At 42.1% G+C, this 26,789-nt stretch overlaps 1 protein-coding gene across 8 annotated transcripts in view; it reads left to right on the top strand.

Moving 5' to 3' along the window:
- Positions 1 to 300: 300 nt before the first annotated feature.
- The window catches only part of Atg10 (autophagy related 10), a 284,964-nt gene continuing 258,475 nt past the window's right edge, over positions 301 to 26,789 (top strand). For 2 of the 8 annotated variants that reach the window (XM_076552043.1, XM_076552041.1), the window contains exons 1-2: positions 301 to 372; positions 15,083 to 15,199. In XM_076552043.1, coding sequence (XP_076408158.1) covers positions 15,174 to 15,199 — 26 coding nt within the window. In that variant the 5' untranslated portion in view covers positions 301 to 372; positions 15,083 to 15,173. Of the gene's footprint in view, positions 373 to 7,970; positions 8,099 to 15,082; positions 15,200 to 26,789 lie in introns of those variants that run through there. The other 6 variants (XM_006980473.4, XM_042261606.2, XM_042261604.2 and 3 more) reach the window with 5 other exon arrangements.

Below are 26,789 nucleotides of genomic sequence, written 5' to 3'. Positions count from 1 at the left end.
CCTGGCTCTCCAAGCTCTCGGGGATGCGAGCGGCGGCCTGCATCCTTGCTGGGACTCCACTTCCACACCGGCCCCCCGTTTATGGTGAGGATATTAGATAGCGTGTTGGAGTGAGTGTGCAGGCCCCCTGGCTCGGGGTCGCCCCTGCCAGGCTGACATCGCCCGGTGGATTAGGTTTTGGAAAGGGATGCAGGTGCACAGGTTGCAGGAAGGTCTCGTTCGGATGTCCCCCGGGCGCCCGGCGTCCCCACGGCGCATGCTCAGAGCGGCGCGGGCGGGGCTCCTCCTCCCGCCCCGCCCCTCCGCCGTCCCGGCCCCGCCCCGCCCGTCTGCGCGCCGCCGGCTGCAGGTCTGGGCGAGCGGGAGAGCGGGGTGAGTACTCGTCGCCACGGCGCCTCCTCCTCTGGTCCCCGCAGCCCTCGCCCGCCTCCCGGGACCGGAGAAGGGCGGCGGAGCGGCCAGCCCGGCACAAAAGGCCGGGGAGGCGGGCGCGGGCCGCCAGGCGACCTTTCACCTTGTGCTTGGCGTGTGCTCACGTGACCTGGAAAACAAAGGAAGTGAAGACTGGCAGGCCCACCTGAAGGGCTTCCAGATTTGCAGCCAACACGGCCCCCGGAGTGTACAAAACCGGGAAGGGGTGGGCATCAGAGATACAGGAATAATGAGCTGATGCATAGAGGACATACTTTCAGTTGCAGTGATAATTATGAAAATTTTGGTAGTAAAACCCGGGGTGGCCACAGAATCCTTTACAATCAAAATGGAGTCCTAATTTCTGCAGTTACATGCTTCTGACAAGATGTAAATAGTTTCCAAACCTAAGAACAAACAAACAAACAACAAACCCATATTGTGGGTTTGTTTTTGAGACGGGGTCTGCTACACACTGTGTAGCCCAGGCTGGCCTTGAACTCTAAGCAGTCATGCCTCAGTCTCCCTAGTGCTGGTGGGCACTCCCCAGGCCTGGATTGTTTGGTCTGGGCTCCAGGTGGCCTCCTGCGCTCAGCCTGCCTTCCAAGGAGCCGAGAGTGCAGGCGCCATCACGGGTTACAAGGGCCATCGGTTTTGCTTCAGTGTTCAGACTCATGCCCTCTTGTTATGAGTGTACTTTGTCAGTCGGCTTGCTCTTTCCAAATTCAATAGTTCTTTGCCGAAAGCTTACTTTGAGTCATTATAATCTGATAGTGGCCTCCACTGTGGTGGCAAGGTGTACATTTACGATTGTTAGGGTTAGAGAAGAGAGACCCTGTGCAGCGCTCAAATCCACTTTAGGATCCCAGGTATTACCGCTCCTCATTGCTTCCAAAGCTGCAGATATTGACAGGGAAAATGACACAAAATGAAAACCCTAGCCGAAAAATAAACTCGAGTAATGAGGAAGTTCAAGTCTCCCAGAGCAGAGCTTTGAAAAACGTCACACCCGAGCTTGCTGGCTCAGCACTGTGACCCCAGCATGTCGTAGCTGGAGGCAGAGCCGTCTCCAGTTTGAATCCAGCCTGCACTACACACAGCCAGATCCCGTCTCAATGAGCAAAAACAAACAGAAAATTGTTATTTGTACTTTAATGGAAGAAACCAAGTGGAAATAGTTCTCAGCTTGATTCATTTGAATATGGAATATTACAAGATTAGGATAATGTTAAAGATCTTGCTATCGTGGAGGGAAGTGTGAGACAATGCTTTAAAAAAATCCTATCTTACCTTTCTCAGATTTCTAGACTACGCTAATCTCGTGCTGCCTATGCAGCTGGGGCTGACCTTGAGCTGATCTTCCCGTCTCCAAGGTGCTGGGAATGGAACTCGGGTCTTGGTGCAGGCTAGGCAATCACTCTGCCAACTGTGCCACCCACCCCACACCTTTTTTTATATTTTAGACAGGGTCTTATGGAGTCCAGTCTAGTGTGGACCTTAGATTCCTCCTGCCTCAGCCTCTAGAGTGCTGAGGTTGTAGGCATCCACTCCTGTACCCAGAACAAGGTATATCTTGATAGCACTTCTTAGTGTTGGGTAAACTTTTGAGAAACATAAGCATCCCTTTGGGAAAACAGTAAAGCTCACATAAGTAGGTAGTTTCAGGCTGGGATTGATGTGAATATTAATATCTTTTAAGCCTCAAGACATGCTTTGGAGCTCAGAGGTTATGTTTGAATCACAAGTATAACCAACATCCAAAAGAAAGAGCTATAGAGATTATTTGGTGATGGGACACTGGAAACGAATGTCTTTAGGGGCCAACCAGGCTATAAAACACTTAGAAGATAGGGCAACTAAAAATATGCTCCACCTGAGGGCGATCTTCTGCAGAAACGGAGGCCCCTCTACTATGCTTGGTTCATCAAATGCTCATTGGTCTATCAGGGCCAAGGAGAATAATTACCAATAGTTTGCCTTTGAAGTTAGGGTTATTTCATACCATTGTATATTATCTTTCCAAGAAGATCTTTTCATCCACCCCTTTGTGCTCTGGAACCTTACAATGGTTTGCTATTGCTCGCAGTTTTAAATAGAGTCTTTTGAGTTTGAAGACTTTGTAAACTGCTTGCTTCCTGTTCCCCAGATTTCCCTGTAGTCCTCAACCTACTTTCTAGTCAGGCTGTTTACTTGTCCACTCTGTGTCATTTCAACCGATTCCTAGGGTCCTTATCTGCCCCTCCCCCCACCTCTTAGTCAATGCTACCGGTTTGTTTCATTTCATAATTCCAGGAGAAGCTGAAAAGTCTCATTTCCTCTAGACCATGGTTGTAGTGCTCAGACGCTTTTGGTTGAGTTACTACCTTTACCAGTTATAACAAGCGACTTATCTTGTATCTTATACTAACATACCTCATAGAGATGCTCTGAGGATTTTAGTTGCGCAGTTCCTGATGTATAGCAGAGGCTTGACAGTGCTATTTTCAATTATCACATCAACCCATACTAATTCCTTAAATAGCATTGTACAATTTATCATTGATTTTATTGTCTGGAATTAATGTTCTTTTCGGCTTGAAAATTTTCATATAAAGTTGATTACTGACTATTGAAAGCAAAGCCATAATTTATACTTCTTTTTAAAAGTCTCAAATCTCTCAGGATGATACTTGAGGGCTCAGTATGTATCTTTTTTGCTTCCTGTCTTGTTATCTGGTTTCTTTTCTATTAGCCATTTTATCTGTGTTGCTTATAATTTGAAATTCAAATCCTATCTGTCCCAAAAGTATTTCAGGTGACTTATAACCCATAAATGATATAATAACAAAGATAAATCATAGTCATGAAGAGATGAAGCTCAAATAGAAAGATGACATTAAGATGAGTCACACAGAAATACAGTCTATGAAAAGTTGTACTTTTTTCTCCCCTCTTTCTATATAATCACGAAAAGTAGCCTCAGAGGAAGTTCTGAGCTTCATGATGCTCAAAGGGAAGAAGGAAACATACCACATACTCTGTAAAAACACAGCTTCCTGCTCAAATAATTGGGCAGTCATTGCCCGAGGAGGTGCCATCATGATGGGTTCCACATCAGCAAACAAAACTCAACTCGGTTCATGGTCTGTCCAAGGAAAACAAAACTTACGCTCTGTCTAGCGGCCGACCTCTAGCTAAGGAATTCCTGCTGGAATGACCGGAAGACAGTCATTGCTCCCCTTACAGGCATCAGATGCCTCCCTTTCCTTGTTCTGTGTTCTCTCAGGAAAAGCCTTTGCCTTGCTCCTCTATGGTGGAGCCCCAGACTGCCTTCATTCTGGAACTGCCCAGTCGAATCTCGTGTCTATTCAAGCACTTTAAAGGTCCAGTGTACCACAGTTGACTGTCCGGCGCTTAGACGTGAATATTCAGTGCAGGGATGAAGATTGTGTCATAGTTTCAGAGAGGACGCAGAAGCTCTGGTTCTCCCGATCTTGTTGACCTGTGACTGACTGACACCTCCACAGGCGGCATGTGGCTTGTGTCTGTGTTCTTTGCTCTTAGTCAGTTGGCATTTTTTCATTTCGATCTTCTGTGTTTCAGGAAAACATTTAAGAATATATACTAAAATGCTGATTTGTTCCCCTCCCCCGTTCAAACTTCTGTATTTCTTTTTCTTATTTATAATGTTGACTTTATGTTTCTGGTTTTTTATAATTTTCCTTCCTTACCACAACTCCCTTTTCCTTTTCTTTTCTAATTCTCAGTTGGGGTCTTAGGACCTAGCCCGGCCTGGTACTTATTATGTAGCCCAGGCTAGCCTTAGTCTGCCTGTCTTCCTCCTACTTCAACTCCCTGTTACTGGGATTAATGGTGTTTACCACCACACCTGGGTCCCAGTTCACTTTTTTAATTTTAGCAGTTTTTTTCTTGTTATCTTGCTTTCAGATGCTTTGTTTTCTTTTTAAATTAGTAATGTAGAGTAAATAATTTTTCCGGTTTTTCACCATTATAGAAAAAAGGCTTTCCCTCTTCAATCTTAATTTTTTTTTTTTTTTTTTTTTTTTTGAGACAGGGTTTCTCTGTGTAATAGTCCTGGCTGTCCTGGAACTCTTTGTATACCAGGCTGGCCTCGAACTCGAAGAGATAAGCCTGCCTCTGCCTCCTGAGTGCTGGGATTAAAAGTGAATGCTACCACTGCCTGGCTATTTTTTTTTTTTTTTTTTTAAAGACAGGGTCTTGCTATGAAACTTTGGGTGGCCTGGAACTAGCAATCCTCATGCCTCAGCTTCTCAAGGGCTGAAATTCCAGATGTGCATCACTGTGTCGACCTCTTCAACTTTATGGACGTTTGTCTCTTTTCTTGTTCAAGAGCTTCTTATTGGCCCCATGTTGACATTGATATTAGTGACTGATGGAAGAAGGATTGTGTGGGTCGGCGTTGCTGACTCAGGAAGCAAGTGCCCCTTCTCTCCTTCCCTGCAAGTAGATGTTGTTGATTCTTCTTTTCAGTGTCCAGTTGGAGAGCAGGTGGGTGGGCACAATTGCAGTTAGGAAGGATTAGATCCCTTCCCGATTCTTCCCGATTCTCTCCTTTCTCTGCCCTGGACCTGTAACCTGGGGAGTGTTTTTGGTTCATTTACAGCTTATGCTTTAGGGGTTTGGGGAAGATGACGGGAGCCTGTACCACTACTTCGAAGACTGCTCTGTCCCCTCAGCTCCCCACTGCTGGCTTTCTGTCATAGTATGTGGTGCATCACATTCTTCTCGGGCCCTGCCCGTTACAGTTAATAGAGAGAACACGGAGCGTGAGGACCAGTAGGAGAAAGGCGACTTAGTATGTTTCCTTTAAGGAAATACAGAATGGAGGAAAGTGAAGTGCTTCCTGTTTCCTCCTGAGACTTCCTGTTGTGGAGGTCAGCGAAAATACCAGCTCCAGTCAGTGGTTCCTCCCTCCAGTGTTGTTTCCTGTTTAAACTTTGATTGGTGGTGTGTATTGTGAGATGGTAGGGAGAACTGACCTGCTCAGGAGCTGCAAGACTGAGCTGCCTTCCTCCTCCTGATGCTTCCCACGCTAGTGATTGGTCTGCCCCACCCAGGCTGCCGTGTGTCGAGAAATCCAGGCTTTAGCCGCCACCCCATCAGATGATCTACTTTTGGTCTCAATTTTCTGGCATGATTGCTTCTCAGTTATTTCTGAGGTAATAACTAGAAATATTTATTTGGGGCCGGGCGGTGGTGTTGCACGCCTTTAATCCCAGCACTCGGGAGGCAGAGCCAGGCGGATCTCTGTGAGTTCGAGGCCAGCCTGGACTACCAAGTGAGTTCCAGGAAAAGGCGCAAAGCTACACAGAGAAACCCTGTCTCGAAAAACCTAAAAAAAAAAAAAAAAAGAAATATTTATTTGGGGTCATATGGAATCATGTACATTTTTTGGTCAGGGCTTCACATGAAATCTGTACTTACTAGCCTGCTCTCTCAACTAGAGGACCTCTGCCAGGGGACCTGCAAGGTGTGTGAGGAACCAGTTTACAGGAGTTCAAACCAAGTCGTTGTAAACGTTGATGTTTAGCTCTCATAGCTAGAATTGTCTCCCTGTCCCTCCCTCGTTAGTACACAGTCTTATGTTGTACAGACCAGTCTTGATCTCACAGACTCAAGTGATAACTTCTGCTTTAGTGTAAGTGCCTGATACTCTACCCACAAGCTTGTGCACCATGCCTGGTGTAGTAGTTTGAATGTAATTGCCTCCATAATCTCAGGGAATAACCATTAGGAGGTGGCCTTGTTAGAGGAAGTGTGTCACTGTGGAGGCGGGCTTTGAGGTCTCATATGCTCAAGTGCCCCGTGTGACAGTCCACTTCCTATTGCCTTCTGATCAAGATGTAGCCAGCACCATGCCTCCATGCCGCCATGCTCCCCATCATGATGATAATGGACTGACCTTCTGAAACTGTAAGTGAGCCACTCCAAGTAAATATTCTCCTTATTGGAGCTGCTGTGGCTGTGGTGTCTCTTCACAGCAACAGAAACCATATCAAAGACACCTGGTTTGATAAAAGGACATAATCTATGTTTACATTTATAATACTGTGGAATTGTTTTTTAGGGTGGTTTTTAAATTTTCAGGTTAGCATGTAACATGATTGATAGTGTTGTGATATTTTCATACACGTATGTCATTGTATTGTGTCCTTATTCATCTGTCTCCTCCACTGCCCTTCCTTAACTCCTGCTGTCCTCGCAGTGGGTCCCTTTCTGCCCCAATAGTCTTCTGTGTGCTTTAACGTCACATCAGTCCCATTACCTTTATCCCAACGTTGCTTGTTCACCTGTCATGGTCAATAGTGTCGGATTCTTCCATAGATGAAGTTGCTTCCTTTCATAGTGAAGAATGATCTTTAATGTTTAAGTATATGCATAGCGTGTTCTATTTTATATATATATATGTGTGTGTGTGTGTGTGTGTGTTATTTATTTATAAGTAACCTTAAGTCTGGGGAAATGTGTATGTGTTTATATATATAAACATAAAATCATATATATATATACACATAAAATCATGATTCAATATACACTAACTTATTGATTCATCAAAAGAAATATCTTTTGCAAGAAAAAAATTACACATACATAGATTTGGTTCCATACATCAGATTAAAGTTCAGGTAACAATACCTAGTGAGCACACGGTTTTTAGTTGAGTAGCTCATCTAGAGAGTGGTCATCTGTGGAATCCCTGCTCCCTGGAGCTGCAGAACAGCAGGAGTGGGTGGAAGGGTGGGTGGCTTCTCTACTCTCTCCATGGAGGGCCGACCCCCAGATTGGAAAAGTAGGAAAAACGGTTCTCCTCAGTCTTTGGATTCTGCTGAAGTGATTGCGAAAAGGTTTGTATTGAATTAAAGACAGCGAAACAAAACAAAAAAGAAAGAAAACAACAACAACATCCAGCCCGTTCAGCCAGATCAAGAGTCAGGCCGAGCAGATGTATCAGTCGTTATATACTAAGACACAAGGGACTGGGACTCATTTCCAATTGTTACATATACTTAGGAATGAAAGGCGTATTGTTTAAGATGAGGGGAGAATTTAGTTTTCCTGCCTCAGAAGAAGCTTTCCAAGTGTTAGGATTAAAGGCCTGGGCCACAGCTCCTAACTAAAATTCATCTTTTTACTGAACATTCACGATTGTTCTGTTGTTATCTCTAAAGCCTAATTTTTTTTAATTGTTTTTTTGAGACAGGTCCCCATGTAGACCAGACTGGTCTTCAACTATAGCTATTGCTGAGGGAGGATAGCCTTGAACTATTGACCTCCCACATGCTGGGATTACAGGTATGTGTCTCCACACCCAGCTAGTCTGGCTGGGCATGGTGCCTCACATCTGTAATCTCAGCATTGGCCAGGCCGAGGTAGGGGGTTAGCCTGGTTTTTGTCGTAGTTCAGGCCTGAATGGGCTGCAGTCTAAGGTTCTCTCAGGACCCATCAAAATAAGGCAACTTGTCTGTGAACACACAGTTTACACGCGCTAGGTTTTTAAGGCAAATGGGATTATTGTTGCTGCTGCTGGCCAATGAGCCGCATTTGTGATTATTTCATTTTGGCCACACTTCCAGCCATTCCGTAGAGGAAGTTCTGAGACTATGATTTCTGCTTTTGCTAGTCCGGGAACATGGCAGAGGAAGAGGGAGAATCCAGTCTTGAAAGTGTGAGTAAAAGTACTGATTGTAATGTTTTTATTTTTTTAATGAGTTGAGATATTCTTACTTGAGCAAAGAAACAGTTATTCACTGTATTTCATTATGGTACATCTGGAGGATCTGAGTGGAGATTAATACCCTTTTAATATGGTGTACTTTCCGACTTGGTGATCAAGCTGTGTTTGCATTGCAATGTATGACATCCTTCAGCAAAGCTCAGTTCTTAGATAATTTTAAAAGTATACAACCCAATATTAATTAATGTTTTGATGTTCAGTCATCTTGCTAGTAGCATAGTGATGTTAATTAGATAAAGTATAACTATTGAATGAAATTTTATGTTTCAACTAGCATTTTTAATAGTTCAGTAAATCTCAAGTACCTGGAGGGCTTAGGGGATGGAGTGTTTTTCTATTTTGTTATTAAGAGTTGGCTTGGAATTTTAATAATCATAAATATGGTTTTTTGTTTTTTAAATTGATTTTTATTTATTTATTATTTTGAGACTATGTCTCACTATGTAGCCCTGGCTGGCCTTTAACTCACTGTATAGACGACGCTGATCTCAAACTGACAGAGAGAAGCTTGCCTGTGTCTCCTGAGTGCTGGAATTAAAGATGTACACCACCAGGCATAAATTATATTATATTATTTGTATTATAAATTAAATTCTGCTTGTGCTGATTTGTTATCTCTGGAGTATGTCAGGATCATACAGTTGGAAACCCCGTCTTTAGGACTGACAGCCCTATTTCAGTCCTCCAGTCTAGTTCTACATTCTTTCTCTTAGTGATGACATAGACTCTTGCCGTCTGTACGTTATCTCCAGGATATATGTGCAGGACCATTATCTCCAGGATATATATGCAGGGTCATTATCTCCAGGATATATGTGCAGGGTCATTATCTCCAGGATATATGTGCAGGACCATTATCTCCAGCTGAGAGTTCTTCCCTTCTGAGACGGACTCTTCTCAGAATGCCTGCTAGACCTGTCGTTTGTGGATCTACAGACACTTCTGTCAAACCCATGCTAAACTGAACCTACCTCTCTCCTAACCCTGTCTTCATCCAGGGATCTCTGTTGAAATACGCTGCCACCTAAAGGCAGAGAGCTTGGACTCGTGCTCAGACCTTTGCTTTCCTGCATTTGAACCCTCCCTCTTGTCTGTTCTACCCCCAGTCTTCACTCTGCACAGCATCTCCGAATCTCTTGGATTACCAAGAGCCCTTTACCTGACTTCATCCAGTCCTGACGAAACCACTGTCCGCACAGACAACAGACGTACAAATCCTGTCAGAGGTTCACTCCTGCTTCCCTCCCTCCTGCCATAGGCACCAGGTCTCACTTCCTTCCCACACCTCCACACTGCAGTCCCAGGGGTTCTTGAGATGGGCATGGTGGTCCACACCTGCTAGCCCAGCATTCAGGACGTCGAGGAAAGAGGATCACAGGGCTGAGGCCAGGTTGGACTCTTTAGTAAGTACCAAGCTAGCCAGGGCTATGTATCAATACCATGCCTTAAAAAACGAACCAAAACAAACAGATAAACAAAACTCCCCAAACAAAACCCCTCCTTTGCATTTCCTTCCCGCCTCTCCCCCCCCCTTTTTTTTTTTTTTTTTTTTGGTTTTTTCGAGACAGGGTTTCTCTGTGTAGCTTTGCGCCTTTCCTGGAACTCACTTGGTAGCCCAGGCTGGCCTCGAACTCACAGAGACCCGCCTGGCTCTGCCTCCCGAGTGCTGGGATTAAAGGCGTGCGCCACCACTGCCCGGCCACATTTCTTTTAATCCATTCTTCAGTTGAGGGACATCTAGGTTGTTTCTAATTTCTGGCTATTAGGAATAAAGCTGCTATGAACAATTGTTGAGCAAGTGTCTTTGTGGTAGGATGGAATGTCCTTTGGGTATATGCCCAGGAATGGTATAGCTGGGTCTTGAGGTAGCTCAATTTCAATTTTCTGAGAAACTGCCATATTGATTTGCAAAGCAACTGTACAAGTTTGCACTTCCACCAGCAATGGAGGAGTGTTCTCCTTGCTCCAGATCCTCTCCAGCATGAGCTGTTACTTGTTGTAGAATATTTTAAGGTGTGTTACATTTGTTTATTCTCTGGAACATTTGTTTAATGATGCAGAGATGTGTTGTATTCCTCTATGTTTCATTTGTTTAACTCTGTGAAGCTGTGATTCTTTGCCTGTGTAAAACACCCGATGGTCTAATAAAGAGCTGAATGGTCAATAGTGAGGCAGAAGAAAGGATAGGTGGGGCTGGCAGGCAGAGAAATATATAGAAGGAGAAATCTGGGAGGAGGAGAAGCAAGAAAAGGAGGAGAGGAGGACTCCAAGGGCCAGCCACCCAGCTATACAGCAAGCCACGAAGTAAGAAGTAAAGAAAAAATATACAGACATAGAGAAAGATAAAAGCCCAGAGGCAAAAGGTAGACAGGATAATTTTCTAAAAAGCTGTCAAGAAACAAGCCAAGCTAAAGCCAAGCATTTATAATTATGAATAAACCCCACAAAAGAGCAACAATCAACAACATTTTCATGTTCCAAGGTGGGGCTAGAGTAAAAGAAAATCCAACAACAGTCACCTGTGTTTTTGATCTTAGCTGTTCTGACAGGCATAAGATGGAGTGAGTGTTGAACATTTCTTTAAGTGTTTCTTGGCTATTTGAGTTTCCTCTGTTGAAAATTCTCTGTTTAGATCTGTATCCCATTTTTCAAAAAATTGGATTATTTAGTTTGTTTAGTTCTTTATATATTTTGATATGTATTTCCTGAGTTCTTTATATATTTTGGATGTTAGCCCTCTGTTAGATGTGGATGTGGTAAAAATCTTTTCCCATTTTGTAGGCTGATGTTTATCCAAATAATGGTATCCTTTGCCTTATAGAAGCTTTTCAGTTTCATGATCACTTATTAATTGTAGGTCTTAGTTCTTATGCTTTGGTGATCTGTTCAGGAACTTGTCTCCTGTGCCATTGTGTTCAAGACTATTCCCTGCTTTTTCTTCTATTAGGTTCAGTGCATCTGGTTTTATGTTGAGGTCTTTGATCCACTTGGACTTGAGTTTTATGCAGGTTGATACATATGGATCTGTTTTCATTCTTTTACATATGGACATCCAGTTAGACCAGCAGCATTTGTTGAAGATGTATATTTTCTTTTCTCCATTGTCTATTTCTGGCTTATTCATCAAAAAATCAGGTGTCCATGGGTATGTGGATTTACATCTGGGTCTTTGATTAAATTCTGTTGATTGACCTATTTGTTTTTATGATAATACCTTGTGGTTTCTATTACTATAGCTCTGTAGTACAGATTGAAATCATGGATAGTGATAGCTCCAGAAATTCTTTTGTTGTACAGGATTGTTTGAGCTATTCTTGGTTTCTGGGTTTTTTTTTTTTTTTTCCATATGAAGTTGAGTATTTTTCTTTCAAGGTCCATAGAGAACTGTGTTGGAATTTTGATGGGGATTGCATTGAATTTGTGGATTGCTTTTGGTAGGATGGTCATTTTTATGATGTTAATCCTACCAATTCATGAGCATGGGAGATCTTTCCATCTGCTCTTTTCTTCAAAAACTTGAAGGTTTTATCATACAGGTCTTCACTTGCTTGGTTAGAGTTACCACAAGACATTTCTTATTATTTGTAGCTATTGTGAAGGATGTTGTTCCCCTGATTTCTTTTTCAGCTTGTTTGTCATATGTGCGCGCGCGCGCATACACACACGTATGTATACACACACACACACACACACACACACACACACACACACACGTATGTATACACACACACACATATAAGAGCTACTGTTTTTTTTTGTTTTTGTTTTTTTTTTTTAGTTAATCTTGTATCCAGCCAATTTGCTGAAGGTGTTTATCAGCTGTAGGAGTTCCCTGGTAGAATTTTTGGGGTCACTTATGTATACTTGTCATATCATCTGCAAATAGCAATACTTTGACTTCTTACTTTCCAATTTGTATCTTCTTGATCTTCTTTAGTTGTCTTATTGCTCTAGCAAATATCCCTGACTCCTCTCCCTTATTCCCTTCCTCTTCTCCCTTGTCCTCTATTTCCTGTGTTTGTCTCTTACTTCCTGTCCTCTGTCCCTCTAAAGCAAATAAATCTCCTTTGTGCTGAGAACTTGGCCTTTGGGGTCCTGAGCTTATACTGTGACTTTCAGTGATCAAGTAGACTTCATCCCAGAAATGCAAGGATGGTTCAATATACAAAAATCTGTCAATGTAATCCACCATATAAACAAACTGAAAGAAAAAGCCCACATGATCATCTCATTAGATGCTGAAAAAGCCTTTGACAAAATTTAACACCCCTTCGTGATAAAAGTCTTGGAGAGATCAGGGACCTCCGAATGCTGTTTTCTTATTCTCTAGGCCATTGTTGGTTCTCTAAGGCATCTGAAATGTTGGTGTTCTGGAGGCTTATCTCAGCCTTGCTCCTGCCCCTGTGCACAGAGGTTCTTAATGTTTGGATAGGACCTTAGAAATATCTGTGGGTAATTACAAATGATCCCAGGAGACATATGGACAGCTACCTACCCATAAAATTGAGGGTGTCAAGTGCCATGTGCTTCCAGAAGCCATATTAAGATTAGCTAGACTAGGGGGCAGTGTGTGTTTGTGTTTGCCTGTTATCCTAGCATATAGAAGGCAGAGGCAGGAGCATCAGATTTTGGCAAGTTTGAGTCTAGCTTGAGCTGCATAGCAAGTTTCAGGCTAGCCAGGGTTACAGAGTGAAATCTTTTTTCAAAAACTGATAGACAAACAAATAAACAGAAACAAACAACCAAAAAAACCGCTGAGTTTATTTCTCCCTAAGAGCCAGGCATGGTAGTGTGTGACTATAATCACAGCTCTTGGGGAACAGAGACAGGAGGATAGCCATGAGCTCCAGGCCAGCCTTGTCTATATAGTGAGTTCAGACAAGCCTGGACTACATAGGAAGATTCATAAAAAAGAAAAAAAGTATATGCTAGAAAAATATTAATTAAAATGTAAAATATAGCCGGGCGGTGGTGGCGCACGCCTTTAATCCCAGCACTCGGGAGGCAGAGGCAGGCGGATCTCTGTGAGTTCGAGGCCAGCCTGGTCTACCAAGTGAGTTCCAGGAAAGGCGCAAAGCTACACAAAGAAACCCTGTCTCGAAAAAACAAAAAAACAAAAACAAAAAAAAAAATGTAAAATATAAAAGTGTGTTTGTTAAAATTAGAATGCATGGCCAAAGAATTCATTTTCTTTTGAGTGTAGGTACTTGATTGAAATTTATTGTTCATGCCCCCTCCCTTTTTAAAGATAGAGTCTCACATAGCCCAGGTTGGCTTTGACCTCTGTGATGAAGGGGATGACCTGAACTCCTGATCTTCCTGCTTCCACCTCTCAGATACTAGAATTACAGGTTTGCTACCACACTCACATTATAGTTTATTCTTGATGGAACCCAGGATACATCATCTAAACTTCTAGTTTTGATTTAAAAGGAAGATCTCAAGCTATGTGTACAGCTGATTGATTGTAGAATCATGGGTTTGTATGTTTTCAGTTACACTGTTCTTAACTTTGCTCAACAGTAGCTTGCTTTTCCTATAGAGGCATGCCTTTATTTGGCCCTTATGATATATGTAATTGCAGAGTAATACAGTTGTCTTCTTATATTTTATTGGTTTGTTTAATTAAACTCCATACTTACGATACAAGAATATGGTTTGTGAACATACATTCATCTCTTAGGAGCAGAGGGCTTTATGGTCATCATGCTGCAGAACCAGTGTGGCCCCGCCGGCTGCACAAGGTGAATGGAGGCTTGTTAGGGCACTGTCTGCTGAAATGGGTGGGTTTTTTTTTGTTTATCTCCTGTTCTTAGAACATGAGCTCTTACAAGGCAAAGTGTCTGCTTTTTTCATATCTAACTTTTCTCTATGCCCAGTGCCTACTTAATATGCATCCAACTTTTATTATTGGGTGAATAGACACATTGTTATATTGGTTATGCTAAATTTGGACAGTCTGCATAGTGTGTTGGCAATCAGCTTGTATATACAAGTCATGGCCCTGAGTCCCTTTTTATTTGTGTTTGTGAACAGATTCCTTTTGATTTGTCATCGAAGGAATGGAGATGACACACCTTTGGGTTGTGAGGGGATCAAATGGAGATGTGAAGTGTCTTCCGTAGCAGTTGATATAATAAGCGACAGTCTTGATGCTCATAGCTAATGACAAGGAGCATTTGTTGTATCTAGCTTCTTTCATTGAGAGGTCTCAACTACATGATCTGGCATTTTTCTTATGTGCTAAAATTCTTTCTGTAAACAATATTTTATGTTTTGAACAGCTTCCTACAACAAATATATGAGTATTTCTTGGTATGTCACATTTGTGAGTTTGATCTAGTAGTAATTAATTAACTTTATACCTTGGAAAGCAATTTCAAGCTTTGCAACAATATTTGCTGGAGAGTTGACAGTTCTACTAAAGCGTGAAGGGCAATTGGCCCCCATGTTACAGCGGCACTGTAACAGGCAGTGGAAGAGCTGAGGCAGGAGCAGACATTCTCAGGAGCATGTTTGAAAGCATTATCTTAGAGTCAGATAAAATTAACAGTGGGGATTTGTACTACATTCAGCATCACCCTTGTCCTTATAAAGACAAACACCCTAGAATGTGTGGTCGAATGATCCGTTAATTTGTAGGGTGTATGTTGAGTATGTTTGAGGCCCTGGGTTCAATGCCCAGCAATTCAAAAAGAAAACCAGACAAGATTCCCTCTCGAACAACTGAAAATCCAACAAAGAAGGCTCCATAGATAAATACTCTGTTATAAGTATAGGCCTTTAGGTTTTCGTGTCATGTAAAACCCAAAGGAAGACAGGGTGAGAATACAGACAGCGAGAACTCTCATGACCGACTCTGAGGATGGTTTCCATTGTCCTACCCCAACTTTGTTCTCTTCCTTTTTATTGCAGTTCTCATTTAACATGGAAGATGAGTTCTTGGGAGAAAAAAGCTTCCAACACTATTGTGCGGAATTCATCAGACATTCACAACAGATAGGCGATGGTTGGGAATGGAGAACAGCCAAGGTGAGCAGAAAAAGCATTTCTTCGTTTCTGTGTTTTGACATGGGCTCTTGCTATGTCTCATAGCTAGCCTGGTACTGTCTGTGTATCCCAGGCTACCTTCTTCACACTCCCGGCAGTCCTCCCAGGCTTGTCGCCAAGGTGACCGCTCACAGGCATTTGTCACCACACCTGGCCACAACAGGGATTCCTATTTCTGTTTTCAGGGGAAGGCTGTTTATTCTGTTATATTAAAACCTCAGTAATCGATAGGAAGTTATAAAAGTGGGGTTGATTTAACAAAAGGTATAAAATTAAAAGCATTCTTTAAAACAGATGTTCATTTTATTATTCCAGCGATATATGTACTCATAATTATTTGGCTAATGAAGTGTTATCTATAAAGTCCTTAGATGACCTTCATGAATTTATAGATAAGGACCCTTACAATATTAATTATTGCTATGTAAACAGATGTTTCTCTGGTGCTTCAAACCACTTGTTTACATTATAAATGTTTGTTCTCTCTTGGTTTTGAGATAGGGCCTGTCCTTGAACTTCACATGTTGTCAGGGATGACACTGAACACCCTCTCCTGCCTCTGCCTCCTCTGTAACTGGGGTTACAGGCTTGTTCCACCACAGCCAGGTGTACTATAGTTTTCTTAGGACACTGTTTTTGTCTAGAGAGTAATTTAATCCTGAAATCAAGTAAAGGCCAGTGGTCACAAAATCTGAAGTATTAAGAATTTTGTGTTTGGGAATTTCTTATTACATAAAAATATTACAGAATGTTTTTCCTTTTGCTTCTATCCCAAAATAATATAAAAGCTTTATATACTCTTAATTTCCATACATACGGTGTGTGACACTCTCTGCTAAAAAGCTTTTTGAGTATTACCTGCAATCTTTTTAGAGACCTTTCTCCCTGCTTGACATTTCAGTTGATTCATGAGTGGCTCAGGCTCTTGCTTATCTGCATCATGGTTCAGCTTCCAGTGTGCATCTGAAAAACCTGAACATTTTAGGCCAGATTCCCATGATTGAGAACTGAGCAGGGAGATGCAGGTCCTGACTGGGCCCAAAGTGTCACTGGGAAGAAGCCATGGGTTCTCTGGGGTCATTTACCTGAACCAAGCTCTGACTGGTTCTCAGATCGTCTCTCTCCTGGTGATTCAACCGTCTCTAACTCAGAGACAGGGTCTCACTTGGTGATACAGCCTGGTTTTCGCTCACACAGCCTTGAATTCACAACAGTCCTGCCTGGTTCCCCTGAACTGGGAATTACAGGCATGAACCACAGCAATGATCAGAAACCTTTAAACCCCAAGGGGCCCTTGCTGGCTCCCTGTACAGGACAGTTGACTTTATTTGTGCGTTGTATTAATTTTGTTCTTGGGTATTTTATAGTTTTGTTTACTATTCTGTTTGAATTTTCATTCACGCTATCTTTTCTATGAGTTATATTGAGGAATCACTGGCTTTTGCATGTTAATCCTCTAACCAGTAACTCTCCTGCATTCTTGTTGCATTCTTCCTGTCATTCCTCTGTTGTGTCGTGGTTGAGTAGAACATGACAAGTAATCACAGCTCTTTGTCTTTAGCTTGAGTTCGGTGTGAAGGAGTCTGAGCCCTCCCTCCTCCCACCCTCCTTTTCTACCTCCCTCTCGGCGTTAGAACTGAAGCTCAAGTCTAGGTTTCCGTCTCCTTCTCTTTTAAAAGTACTTTTAATTTAGCCGCAACAGTGCATTTTAGAATTATAACATATAGTGAGAAAACCAAGTTCTCAGTGTTCTCAAATTCCTCCCATGCTACTTTTTGAGGTCCAGGGACAATAAATCAGTATTCCTGGGAATTATCAGAAATTTCAGAACTATGATTATTTTAAACACATCCTTCCTTCCTTCCTTCCTTCCTTCCTTCCTTCCTTCCTTCCTTCCTTCCTTCCTTCCTTCCTTCCTTCCTTCCTTCCTTCCTTCCTTCTTTTTTCTTTTTGGTTTTTCAAGACAGGGTTTCTCTTGTAGCCCTGGCTCTCCAGGAACTTGCTCTGTAGACCAGGCTGGCCTTGAACTCAGAGATCTTCCCAGCTTAAACACATTTCTAACCTCTTCACACTCTATGGTTTGGATAGCTAAAATTCATGTTTAAAGACTAAACTATACCTAGTTTCATAATGGTTATTATTTTTTTGTTTTGTTTTGTTTTTTTGAGACAGGGTTTCTCTGTGTAGTTTTGGTGCCTGTCCTAGATCTTGCTCTGTAGACCAGGCTGGCCTCAAACTCACAGAGATCCGCCTGGCTCTGCCTCCCGAGTGCTGGGATTAAAGGCGTGCGCCACTGCTGCCTGGCTTTCATGGTGCTTTTTTTTTTTTTTTTTTTTGGTTTTTCGAGACAGGGTTTCTCTGTGTAGCTTTGCGCCTTTCCTGGAGCTCACTTGGTAGCCCAGGCTGGCCTCGAACTCACAGAGATCCGCCTGGCTCTGCCTCCCGAGTGCTGGGATTAAAGGCGTGCGCCACCAACGCCCGGCTCATGGTGCTTTTAAAGAACTAAAACTTTCAGGAATATTCCAATAATGAAAAAACATAACTTAAGATCTAGGTCTTCCAGTGAGGTAACAGACAGCTCCTCTTGGCCTCTTTTGGTTTATAATGTTGTGGGAATTGTTGTACAATGGAACAGCAGCTGAAAGCTCATGCCTCTCGAAAGTAGACTGGCATTTAATGGAGGGATGTGGAGAAGAAGAGGATGCTGAGATGAAGCCATATATACAAAGCCAAGAAGAATGGACAGCTGAATTAAAAAACTGTCAACAATTTCCAGAAATTAAAATCCTGAATCATGACAGGACACTAGTGGAATTCAGGTGTTTCTGGTACATGGACTGCTCTCACCCAATGTGAGATTGAACTGTTGACCTTGTGTACATCCTACTTCACAAATGAGTCTGTCAGATACACTAAGCCTATAGGCTGAAGATGATGCCCCAACACTGCGGAGAAACCTCAGGTGACTGCCCAGGCAGCTGGCTGTTTCTGTCAACTCACAAATTTTTTGGAAGTTGCTTGCATGCACTTCCTGTTTTTATTTTTGTTAGCTAATATTATTTCCTTCTTGGGTCTCTGAGGGAGTTGAAGATTAGTTAGTTATGGTTGAAGATTAGTTACTTATAGTTGAAAAATTAATTAGGATAGAAAGTGCATTAGATACATCTTGGAATTACCAAAATAGGATAGATAATGGAATTATTTTCTCTGATTTGTCAAATACCTGTTTAGGTATTTATTACTTGTATATATTGTATATAGTTATTGTACTTTTGTATATAGTTTTTCTTTTGTTAGTTATAACCTTTTGCTTTTTTTTTCTTTTTATTAAAATAGAAAAGGGGAAATGTGGTGGTAATCTAATTATACTGAAATGTGATTTTGATTGTATGTTAATAAATAAAGTTGCCCGGGGGTCAGAGCTATTAGAGCCATAGCAAGAGTGTGGCGGTGGTGGCACACGCCTTTAATCCCAGAAAGCCAGCCTTTAATCCCAGGGAGTGGTGGTAGAAAGCAAAAAGATATATAAGGCATTTGGCTGGTTAAGCTTTCAGGCTTTGGAGCAACACAGTTCAGCTGAGAGCTATTGGGATGAGGACACAGAAGCTTCCAGTCTGAGGAAACAGGACCAGCTGAGGAACTGGTGAGGTGAGATAGCTGTGGCTTGTTCTCTCTCTTTAAATAGACTAACAGACAGGAAATAGAGCGCTCATTTGGGAAGCTGGGACACCGCAGGCGGAAGGGTGAGATTTTGGCTCTGAGCTCTGACCTCTCGGCTTTCTCTTTTGCATTATTTCTGTGTTTCTTATTTAATAAAACGGTTGGTTACATCAATAGGGAATTGCTTGGAAAGTTTTCCCTCACCACCCCCTGTAAGCAGAAGTTTCTTTCCCACCTGCCTATTCCCAAATACCCCGGCAGCCGCTTCCCAAAAAACTGACTCAGAGGCTTAATATTATTTACACATGCTCAGCCAGTAGCTCAGGCTTGTTACTAACCAGCTCTTACACGTAAATTAACCCATAGTTCTTATCTCTGTTTAGCCATGTGGCTTGGTACCTCTTCTCAGTGCGGCGTTCTCACCTTGCTTTCTCTGCGTCTGGTTGGTGACCCCTGACTCCAGCCTTCCTCTTCTCAGAATTCTCCTAGTCTGGTCGCCCACCTATACACTTCCTGCCTGGCCACTGGCTGATCAGCGTTTTATTAGACCACAAATCTTTGCAGTATACAAGAGCATTATTCCACAGCACCCCCCTTTATTCTTACTGTGTTGTGCTTTTGGGACAGAGACTTATATAGCCCCAGTTGGCTTTGAATTCATCATGTAACTGAGGCCCACACTGACCTTCTGATCCTTCGGCCTCTGCCTCCCAAGTGCTGGGATTGCAGACAGGTTCCTCTGTACCCCGCCCTCCCCTCCTTTCCCTGACCCCTTTCTTCATGTCAGGCTGGTGGCAGGGTGCCAACTCACACTGTTAACATTTCAGTGATCTAAGAGAATAGGGTTGGGGTAGGATTGTGTGCCATTGTGTGCGAAATGAGGTAGTACTGGGTTCAGGAGGGCCTCCAGGAGGGGTGTTACTCTGCCAGGAGAGTCTTCACTGAAATTGTAAACTAATGTCTGAAGAATTGTTTTAAGATCTGATTTTGTTACTGGTCAGTCTCTGAAATGTGACGAAGTATGGCTAAGTCTAATTCATGTTTACTGCCTTGGCTGCTGAGTTAGGAAAGGTCCCTGCCCTTTAGAGTGAGAGTTACCCCTCTAATTAAGGGCATCTTTCCTGATATGGGACAAGCCCACAGATGTAAAGACAAAAGAAGACAAACACCAGAAAAAATCAGATAATGCCTGAGAATGCGAATGTCTGTGGAGAACAGGGTGGCAATGCACCTGGGATGAAGCAGTGTGGAAACTGAGGCTGTGGTGGATGGCTGCCCCTTGTCTGGACTCCCTGATCTTCTGATATACTAAGAAAAGTAAAAACTTCTGAATTAAGAGAAGAAGTTTCTGATTATAACTTCTGATAGTTAAGTGTTGCTAACTCATTAAAAAGTACTGATTTGAGACACTGGGAGGATGAAAGCAGATGTGGAGGAGGCATCCTAGGTGGTCTGTGGCTGCCAGCACAGGGTCCTGGGACCAGCTGTCTGCATACCTGAGCTCTCTCAGCCGGCCTCTCAGCCAGCCCTGCCTCAGTGTCTGCAGTGGGTCTGAGCAGTGCAAGGGCTGCCTGCTGCCTCTCCACTGCGGAGGGTGGATAGCTTCTCGATGCCTGCTGCCTGCTGCCTCTCCACTGCGGAGGGTGGATAGCTTCTCGCCTGATGCATTTTAATGGCCTCCAGGTGATCCCATAACTTACTCGACACATTTCCAGCATAGTTAACCCTTACACAAAATATCTCTGGTTAGGTCCCATCTCCTACATATTTTTTCTTTGTATTCAGTTGGAATGCCACTTTATCATAGAGGGTATCCACACTGCGGCTCCCTCCACCACTTCCATAATCCCACTGTCCATTCAAAATTCACTTCCTTCCATTCTTCTCTAAATTCCCAGAAAACAGAGAAAAGACGATTTAGAACACTGAAAAAAATTTTTTTTGTTTTTGTTTTTAGAGACAAGGTTTCTCTGTGTAACAGTCTGGCTGTCCTGGAACTCACTCTGTAGACCAGGCTGGCCTTGAACTCACAGAGATCCACCTGCCTCTGCCTCCTGAGTGCTGGGATTAAAAGTGTGTGCCACCACCACCTGAAAACAAGTAAATAAATTTTTCTCAGTGTTAGAAAACAAAGCATCATGGAAGGATTCTAATTCTCAGTGAATTTCCAGACACAATGCAAGACTCTGTCTCAAAAAAAAAAAAAGGTGGCGAGCAGCAGAAGGCAGGCAGTGCGCATGTGCTTGCACGCACACAAGAGAGGGAGTTCTCCAAGTTCAGACATTGTACACTTAGATTCAATTATGAATTAATTTCTCTGTGATTTTATAAATTGTTTTGAAGTAATAATATTAAGATAACAAACTTTAAGTCCCTTTCCACTTAATTTTTGCCCATCAGTTGAACTCGATCTTCACAAGAATGTTTACTGTTCACTTTGTGGCTTTTGGGTCCTTCTGTGAATTAAGAAAAACGAGAGAAGCCACTATGTGAACCACAGCTCTTCTCCTTAACCACGTAGTTGATGGTGTCTGTTATGGTGACCCATGGAGCACATCTACAAGCGCCTTCACTCAGATCCTGTGTTCCTCCTGCCATCCGGAAAGCCCAGAGTTGTAGAAGAAACTCTAACATTCTCTGGACGGAGGTGTCAAGAATCTCAGTCCTACTTCTGTGCACTCAGGAACTCTTAAGTGTGTATTGGAAAATTAAATATCATAGTAGGCTGGAGATGTAGCTCGGGGAAATCATGCCTGCTTACCATGCACAAGGTGTGCACAGTGTAGAACCAAAAACATCTCACTTCAGCTCTCCCTCTAGAGTTTCCTATTTGTCAACTGTGTCTGTTTTATGTGTGTGTGTGTGTGTGTGTGTGTGAGAGAGAGAGAGAGAGAGAGAGAGAGAGAGTGCGTGTGAGAGAGAGAGTGTGTGTGTGACTGTGTGCGTGTGCGTGCGCGTGCGCGTGCGTGTGCGTGTGCGTGTGTGTGTGTGTGTGTGTGTGTGTGTGTGTGTGTTTGGATAGGACAGAGGTTGATGTCACCAGTGTTTCTCAGTCACTCCTTGTCATAGTTTTGAGATCCAGTCATGGAGCATGGAGCTCCCCAAATTGGTTGATTTTATTAGTGGTGGTGAGGTTCTGGGCTGGGTGTTTCCTAGTTCTTGGCCCATTTTTCAAAGAGTTGTAACAAAGACTCCCACAGATTCCAAAATAGCAAGAAGCTTCAATTTAAAGCAGCATGGTAGTTTAATACCTTACTTCTGTAAATTTACTTTTCACAGAATATTGATAAAATAATTTCTCACACATTTGAAAGTTTATTTTTCTCACTGTGGTGGACATTCAGACATTGAAAACAAAATCTCCTACTTTCTTGAGATTAGATTTTATACAGTTACTATTATCTAACTTTTCTGTTACTCTTTGTTTTGTTTTTGAGGCAGAATTTCATGTAACCAGGATGACCTTAAACTCCTAGTCCTCTGTCTCTACATCTGAAGTGTTGGGGTTACAGGCACGAATCACCATTCATGGGATTAACCCATGGAGTCTATTTAATGAGCAAAGGAATTTATTTGGGGGTTAATTAACAACCACGGAGATTTATCAGGGTCCAGGAAAGTTGAGCTATGTCTACCTGGTCCAGGATCTCAGCGTCAAAAACCGAGAGGTAGCAGGTCTTAAGAGGGTCCCCTATCGGCCACACCCCAGGGGCATGTACCTCAAGGTCATAGGCAGGTGCAACAGCTACCTGCTACCTCACTAGGGACGGTGCTTCAGGGCCTGGCTCAAGCAGCCACCCTCTATACACCATACCTGGCTTTGTATGTTATTCTTAAAGAAGAATTAGAGAGCTTAATTTTTATTAACCATTGTAACTTAGGAACTGGTTATTACAAAGGTTGTTTCTTAAATCATATAAAGTAAAAAAATAATAATGGCTAAGTATGGTGTTTTTCCGGTATTTGGGAAATTAAGATAGATTGTTATGAGTTCCTTAGCCTGGGCTAAAGATGGCCTGGGTTATAGAGTGATATTCTGTCTCAACACCAAAACGACAAAACGGATAAACGAAAAAATCTTCCTCCTTCAAAAAAGAACTAAGTAAAAAATTTACATCTAACTGAGTGTAAATTTAAACTGTCTTACAATTGGTTTTCCCTAGGAGTCTTTGTCTGGGCAATACACACCGCTTCTCTTGAAATCCCTCACCATTTTGCTATCTGTATCCAAGTTCATATTTTTAAAGGAGGTTGTAAAGATTTCTATGCTTTATCTTTCAATGTGATCTGCATACAAAGCTCACCATGGTCCTCCTATCACTCTTTCTGCCCTGCTGAGTTTCATACCTCATTTGTTTGCACAGCTATCTTTATTTTTAATGTCTTATTATGAAAAATTTCAGCATGCAACACTGGAAAGAATCGTATAATGAATTTCTATGTACCTATCACCTGGCTCCCACAATTATCAACTCACAGTCAGAAACATGGTGTTTCAAGGCATCTGTGTTCTATGTACAGTGATGTAATATAGCTCAACTTCATTAACTTGCCTTGCTTTGTTTTTCCCCAATGCCTTCAAGTGATAGGTGATTTTCCAAGTGAACTCGGAAAACTTATTATCTATCAATATTAAAACAAATGAAAGCACTTAAGAGCTCCAAAGGAAAAAATGGTATTTTTATAATTTTTATTTACTTAATTTAAAAATTGTGGTAAAGTAGATATAACACAGGGTTTCCCCTTTTAACCATTGTAGACTCATAGTTCAGTGATGTTGAGTTTACTTCATTGCTTTGTAACTACACTCCTGAAGGTCATCTTGCTCTTCTGAACCATTATCTCATGCTGTTCCTCTGGATCTGATGACTATAGGCATATCATGCCATGTGGAATCAAACAATATTTTTCTTTTAATGACTGGCTTCTGTCATTTTATATAATGTCTTCAAGGTTCATCTACTATTTCTGTAAATTTTGATCTAGAATTTAATGAAGAAGAGAGCTGGAAAGAGAATTTGGAGTATATTTCTGTTACACACTGGCATCTTGAATATATAGTTATTTTTGGAAGGGACTGCAAATTCTTTTGTTTCTGAAGTACATTATTAAAAAGGATAAAACATAGTTTCCATGGGACTGAAGAGTTAAGAGTGCTTGGTATTCTTCCCCAGGATCAGAGTTTGATCCCCAGCACCCATGTCGGGTGCCTCAGAGCTACCTGAAACTTCAGCTCCAAGCGCTCTGACACCCTCCTTGACCTCTGTGGGCACTCACAATTACTTGCATAGACCACTCCCCCAGACACATGTGCATACACACACAAATAAGTCTTTAAAATATTTTCAATGTATACATCCGAATTGCTCATATATAAACCTATCAGAAATACAGTCAAATTATGGAATAAACAATTTACTTGTTACATAATTTGCCTAACCATTCACTTTTTTTTTTTGAATTGAAGTTTTGTTATATTTCTCAAGCTGGTCTCCAACACATGGGCTCTGGAGTGACCCTTCTGTTTCAGTTTCTAAACAGTTGTGATCACAGGTGTATCCCTGCGCAACGGGAGCCATTCGAAGTGGTATTGTTTATACGTTAACCTCTGGGAAGTAAGTCTTTTCATTTCAGAGGTGAAGCATTAACTGTCCTCTTAAACAGTCAGTGTCTGTGTATTAGTCACTGTTCTGTTGCTGTGATGAAATACCATGTCCAAAAGCAACCTAAGGAAGAAAGGGTTCATTTTAGCTTGTAGTTCTAGAAGGATGGAGTCTGTGCTGGTGGTGAAGGCATGGCATGGGAGCAGGAAGCTGGGTGATCACATTTTCACCCACACAGGAAGCAGAGAGCAAGCAGGAAGTAGGGTGAGGCTGTGAACCCTTAAACCCTGTCCCTAGTAACATGTTTCCTCCAGCAAGACTCTGCCAACTTAAGGTTCCATAACCTCCCCAGATAGCTCCGACAGCTAGGACCAAGTGTTGAAATGTGCGAACTTATGGTGGCATTTCTCAGTTAAACCACCATGCTGTGTATATACAACATCCAAAGAGGAACTAAAATTTAGTGACAGTTTTATAGCTCACTGAGAGAGATGCCCAGCAATTTTTAAGAACAATGTTGCTTTATATGAGTAACAGATCAATTCACGTATTGGCTGTTTGTGGTGATACACTCAGGCCCCACATTTAGGAGGCTGGGACAGGAGGACTACAACCTGGAGGGCAGCCTAGGCTACACCATGGGTCTTGTTCCAAAGACTATATACCAAGCTAAACCTCTACCACTACCACCAACCAAAAAAGCAGTGTTAGTTTGTTCATTTTTATTCTTCTAGTTTGTTTTATAGATTTATGCATCCTCTTACTAATAATCCTTTCCTGGGGTTGTGATCATAGATGTATTTGTTTAATCATTCACTGTTAGTTAATGAAATATTTCTGGCTCAAAATGTCACTGATAATGATGAAGTATATTGCCCTTGTATCTTTTGGGACTAGATTTTTTAAAAACAATTATCTTTGGAGCTTAGGAGAACAATATATTTGGATGTGTGTGCTATGGTTTGTGATAAATTCTGAATCCCAGTCAGTTACACTAGATTTCATATTCATAGTTTACTGGGTGTTGTGATAAGATTTGTGTCTTAAGCATATACAAATCTTTAGTGATTGTTTCAAGAAGTACTGGTTGTACCACTTGAGAATTAAATACTTTCCAACACCATTTTATAAAATGTTACCAAGAGTATGAGAAATGAAAGCTATAATACTTTGCAGGTTTATAAATTTAAATAATGGTAGTAATTATGCCAGTTTAACAAATAAGAGCACACATTTAGTTGTAGTGATGGTCTGGCTCTCTGGGGAGGTTTCAGTCTGCATTTCAAAAGTTCTCTAAGAAGGTTGTCTTGTATGGGCTTGGCAAGCTTAGGTCTGGCATATTAAATCTGAAAGATTTTATATATATACATACATATATATATGATTTTGTATATATATAAATCTATATATAGACATACAGTTTTATATGCCAATTTACTAATTTATAATAGGATTATCAGATGAACTAGCTGTAATACTCCTTTCAGTATGATGGTGCATTTTTTTTTTTTTTTATGTAACTCATCATACGAGGCTAGTATTGTGTGACAGAACTTTCCTTTGGGAGACTCAACAGACATTTGCCCTTGATAGGAATCCCATGACAGACCAAAGTACGATACCACCCAAGTCCATGTTGGTGAACCAGTAGGTTTTATTGGGGTTCCTTAACAGGAGTATGGGTGGTGGGTACTTCCAGGAGCAGAAATGACCCAAAGACAGCTTCATCGCCAGCCCACGGGTGACAGCTCATAAAGCTGGGAAACCTGGAGCACACTGCATCACCTCTAGGCAACTCAGCAGGCTGGAGAGGGTCCTTTCCAGATGCCTCAGTTGTTCTTACCCTCTTCCAGGCAGCTCAGCTGGTTTCTGCTTCTTTTTTTTTTTTTTTTTTTTTTTTGGTTTTTCGAGACAGGGTTTCTCTGTGTAGCTTTGCTCCTTTCCTGGAACTCACTTGGTAGCCCAGGCTGGCCTCGAACTCACAGAGATCCTCCTGGCTCTGCCTCCCGAGTGCTGGGATTAAAGGCGTGCGCCACCACCGCCCGGCTGGCTTCTGCTTCTTGGAAGCTGTCCTGGTCTTAGAATCTTCTTTGAAGCTCAGCTACTCTGAGAGTCTTCTGTAGCCTGGCTTCCTTCTGCAGTTGTTCTTACCCTCTTCCAGGCAGCTCAGCTGGTTTCTGCTTCTTACAGGAAGCTGTCCTGGTCTTAGAGTCTTCTTTGAAGCTCAGCTTCTCTTGAGAGTCTTCTGTATCCTGGCTTCCTTCTGTCTGAGGGGCTTTTACTGCTCACTCTGGCAGGGAGGGTCCTAG

The sequence above is a fragment of the Peromyscus maniculatus genome, chromosome 15 (assembly GCF_049852395.1).
Source record: "Peromyscus maniculatus bairdii isolate BWxNUB_F1_BW_parent chromosome 15, HU_Pman_BW_mat_3.1, whole genome shotgun sequence".
NCBI lineage: Eukaryota > Metazoa > Chordata > Mammalia > Rodentia > Cricetidae > Peromyscus > Peromyscus maniculatus.
The sequence above is the reverse complement of the archived record's forward strand: the minus strand, read 5'-3'. Positions and strand labels throughout refer to the sequence as shown.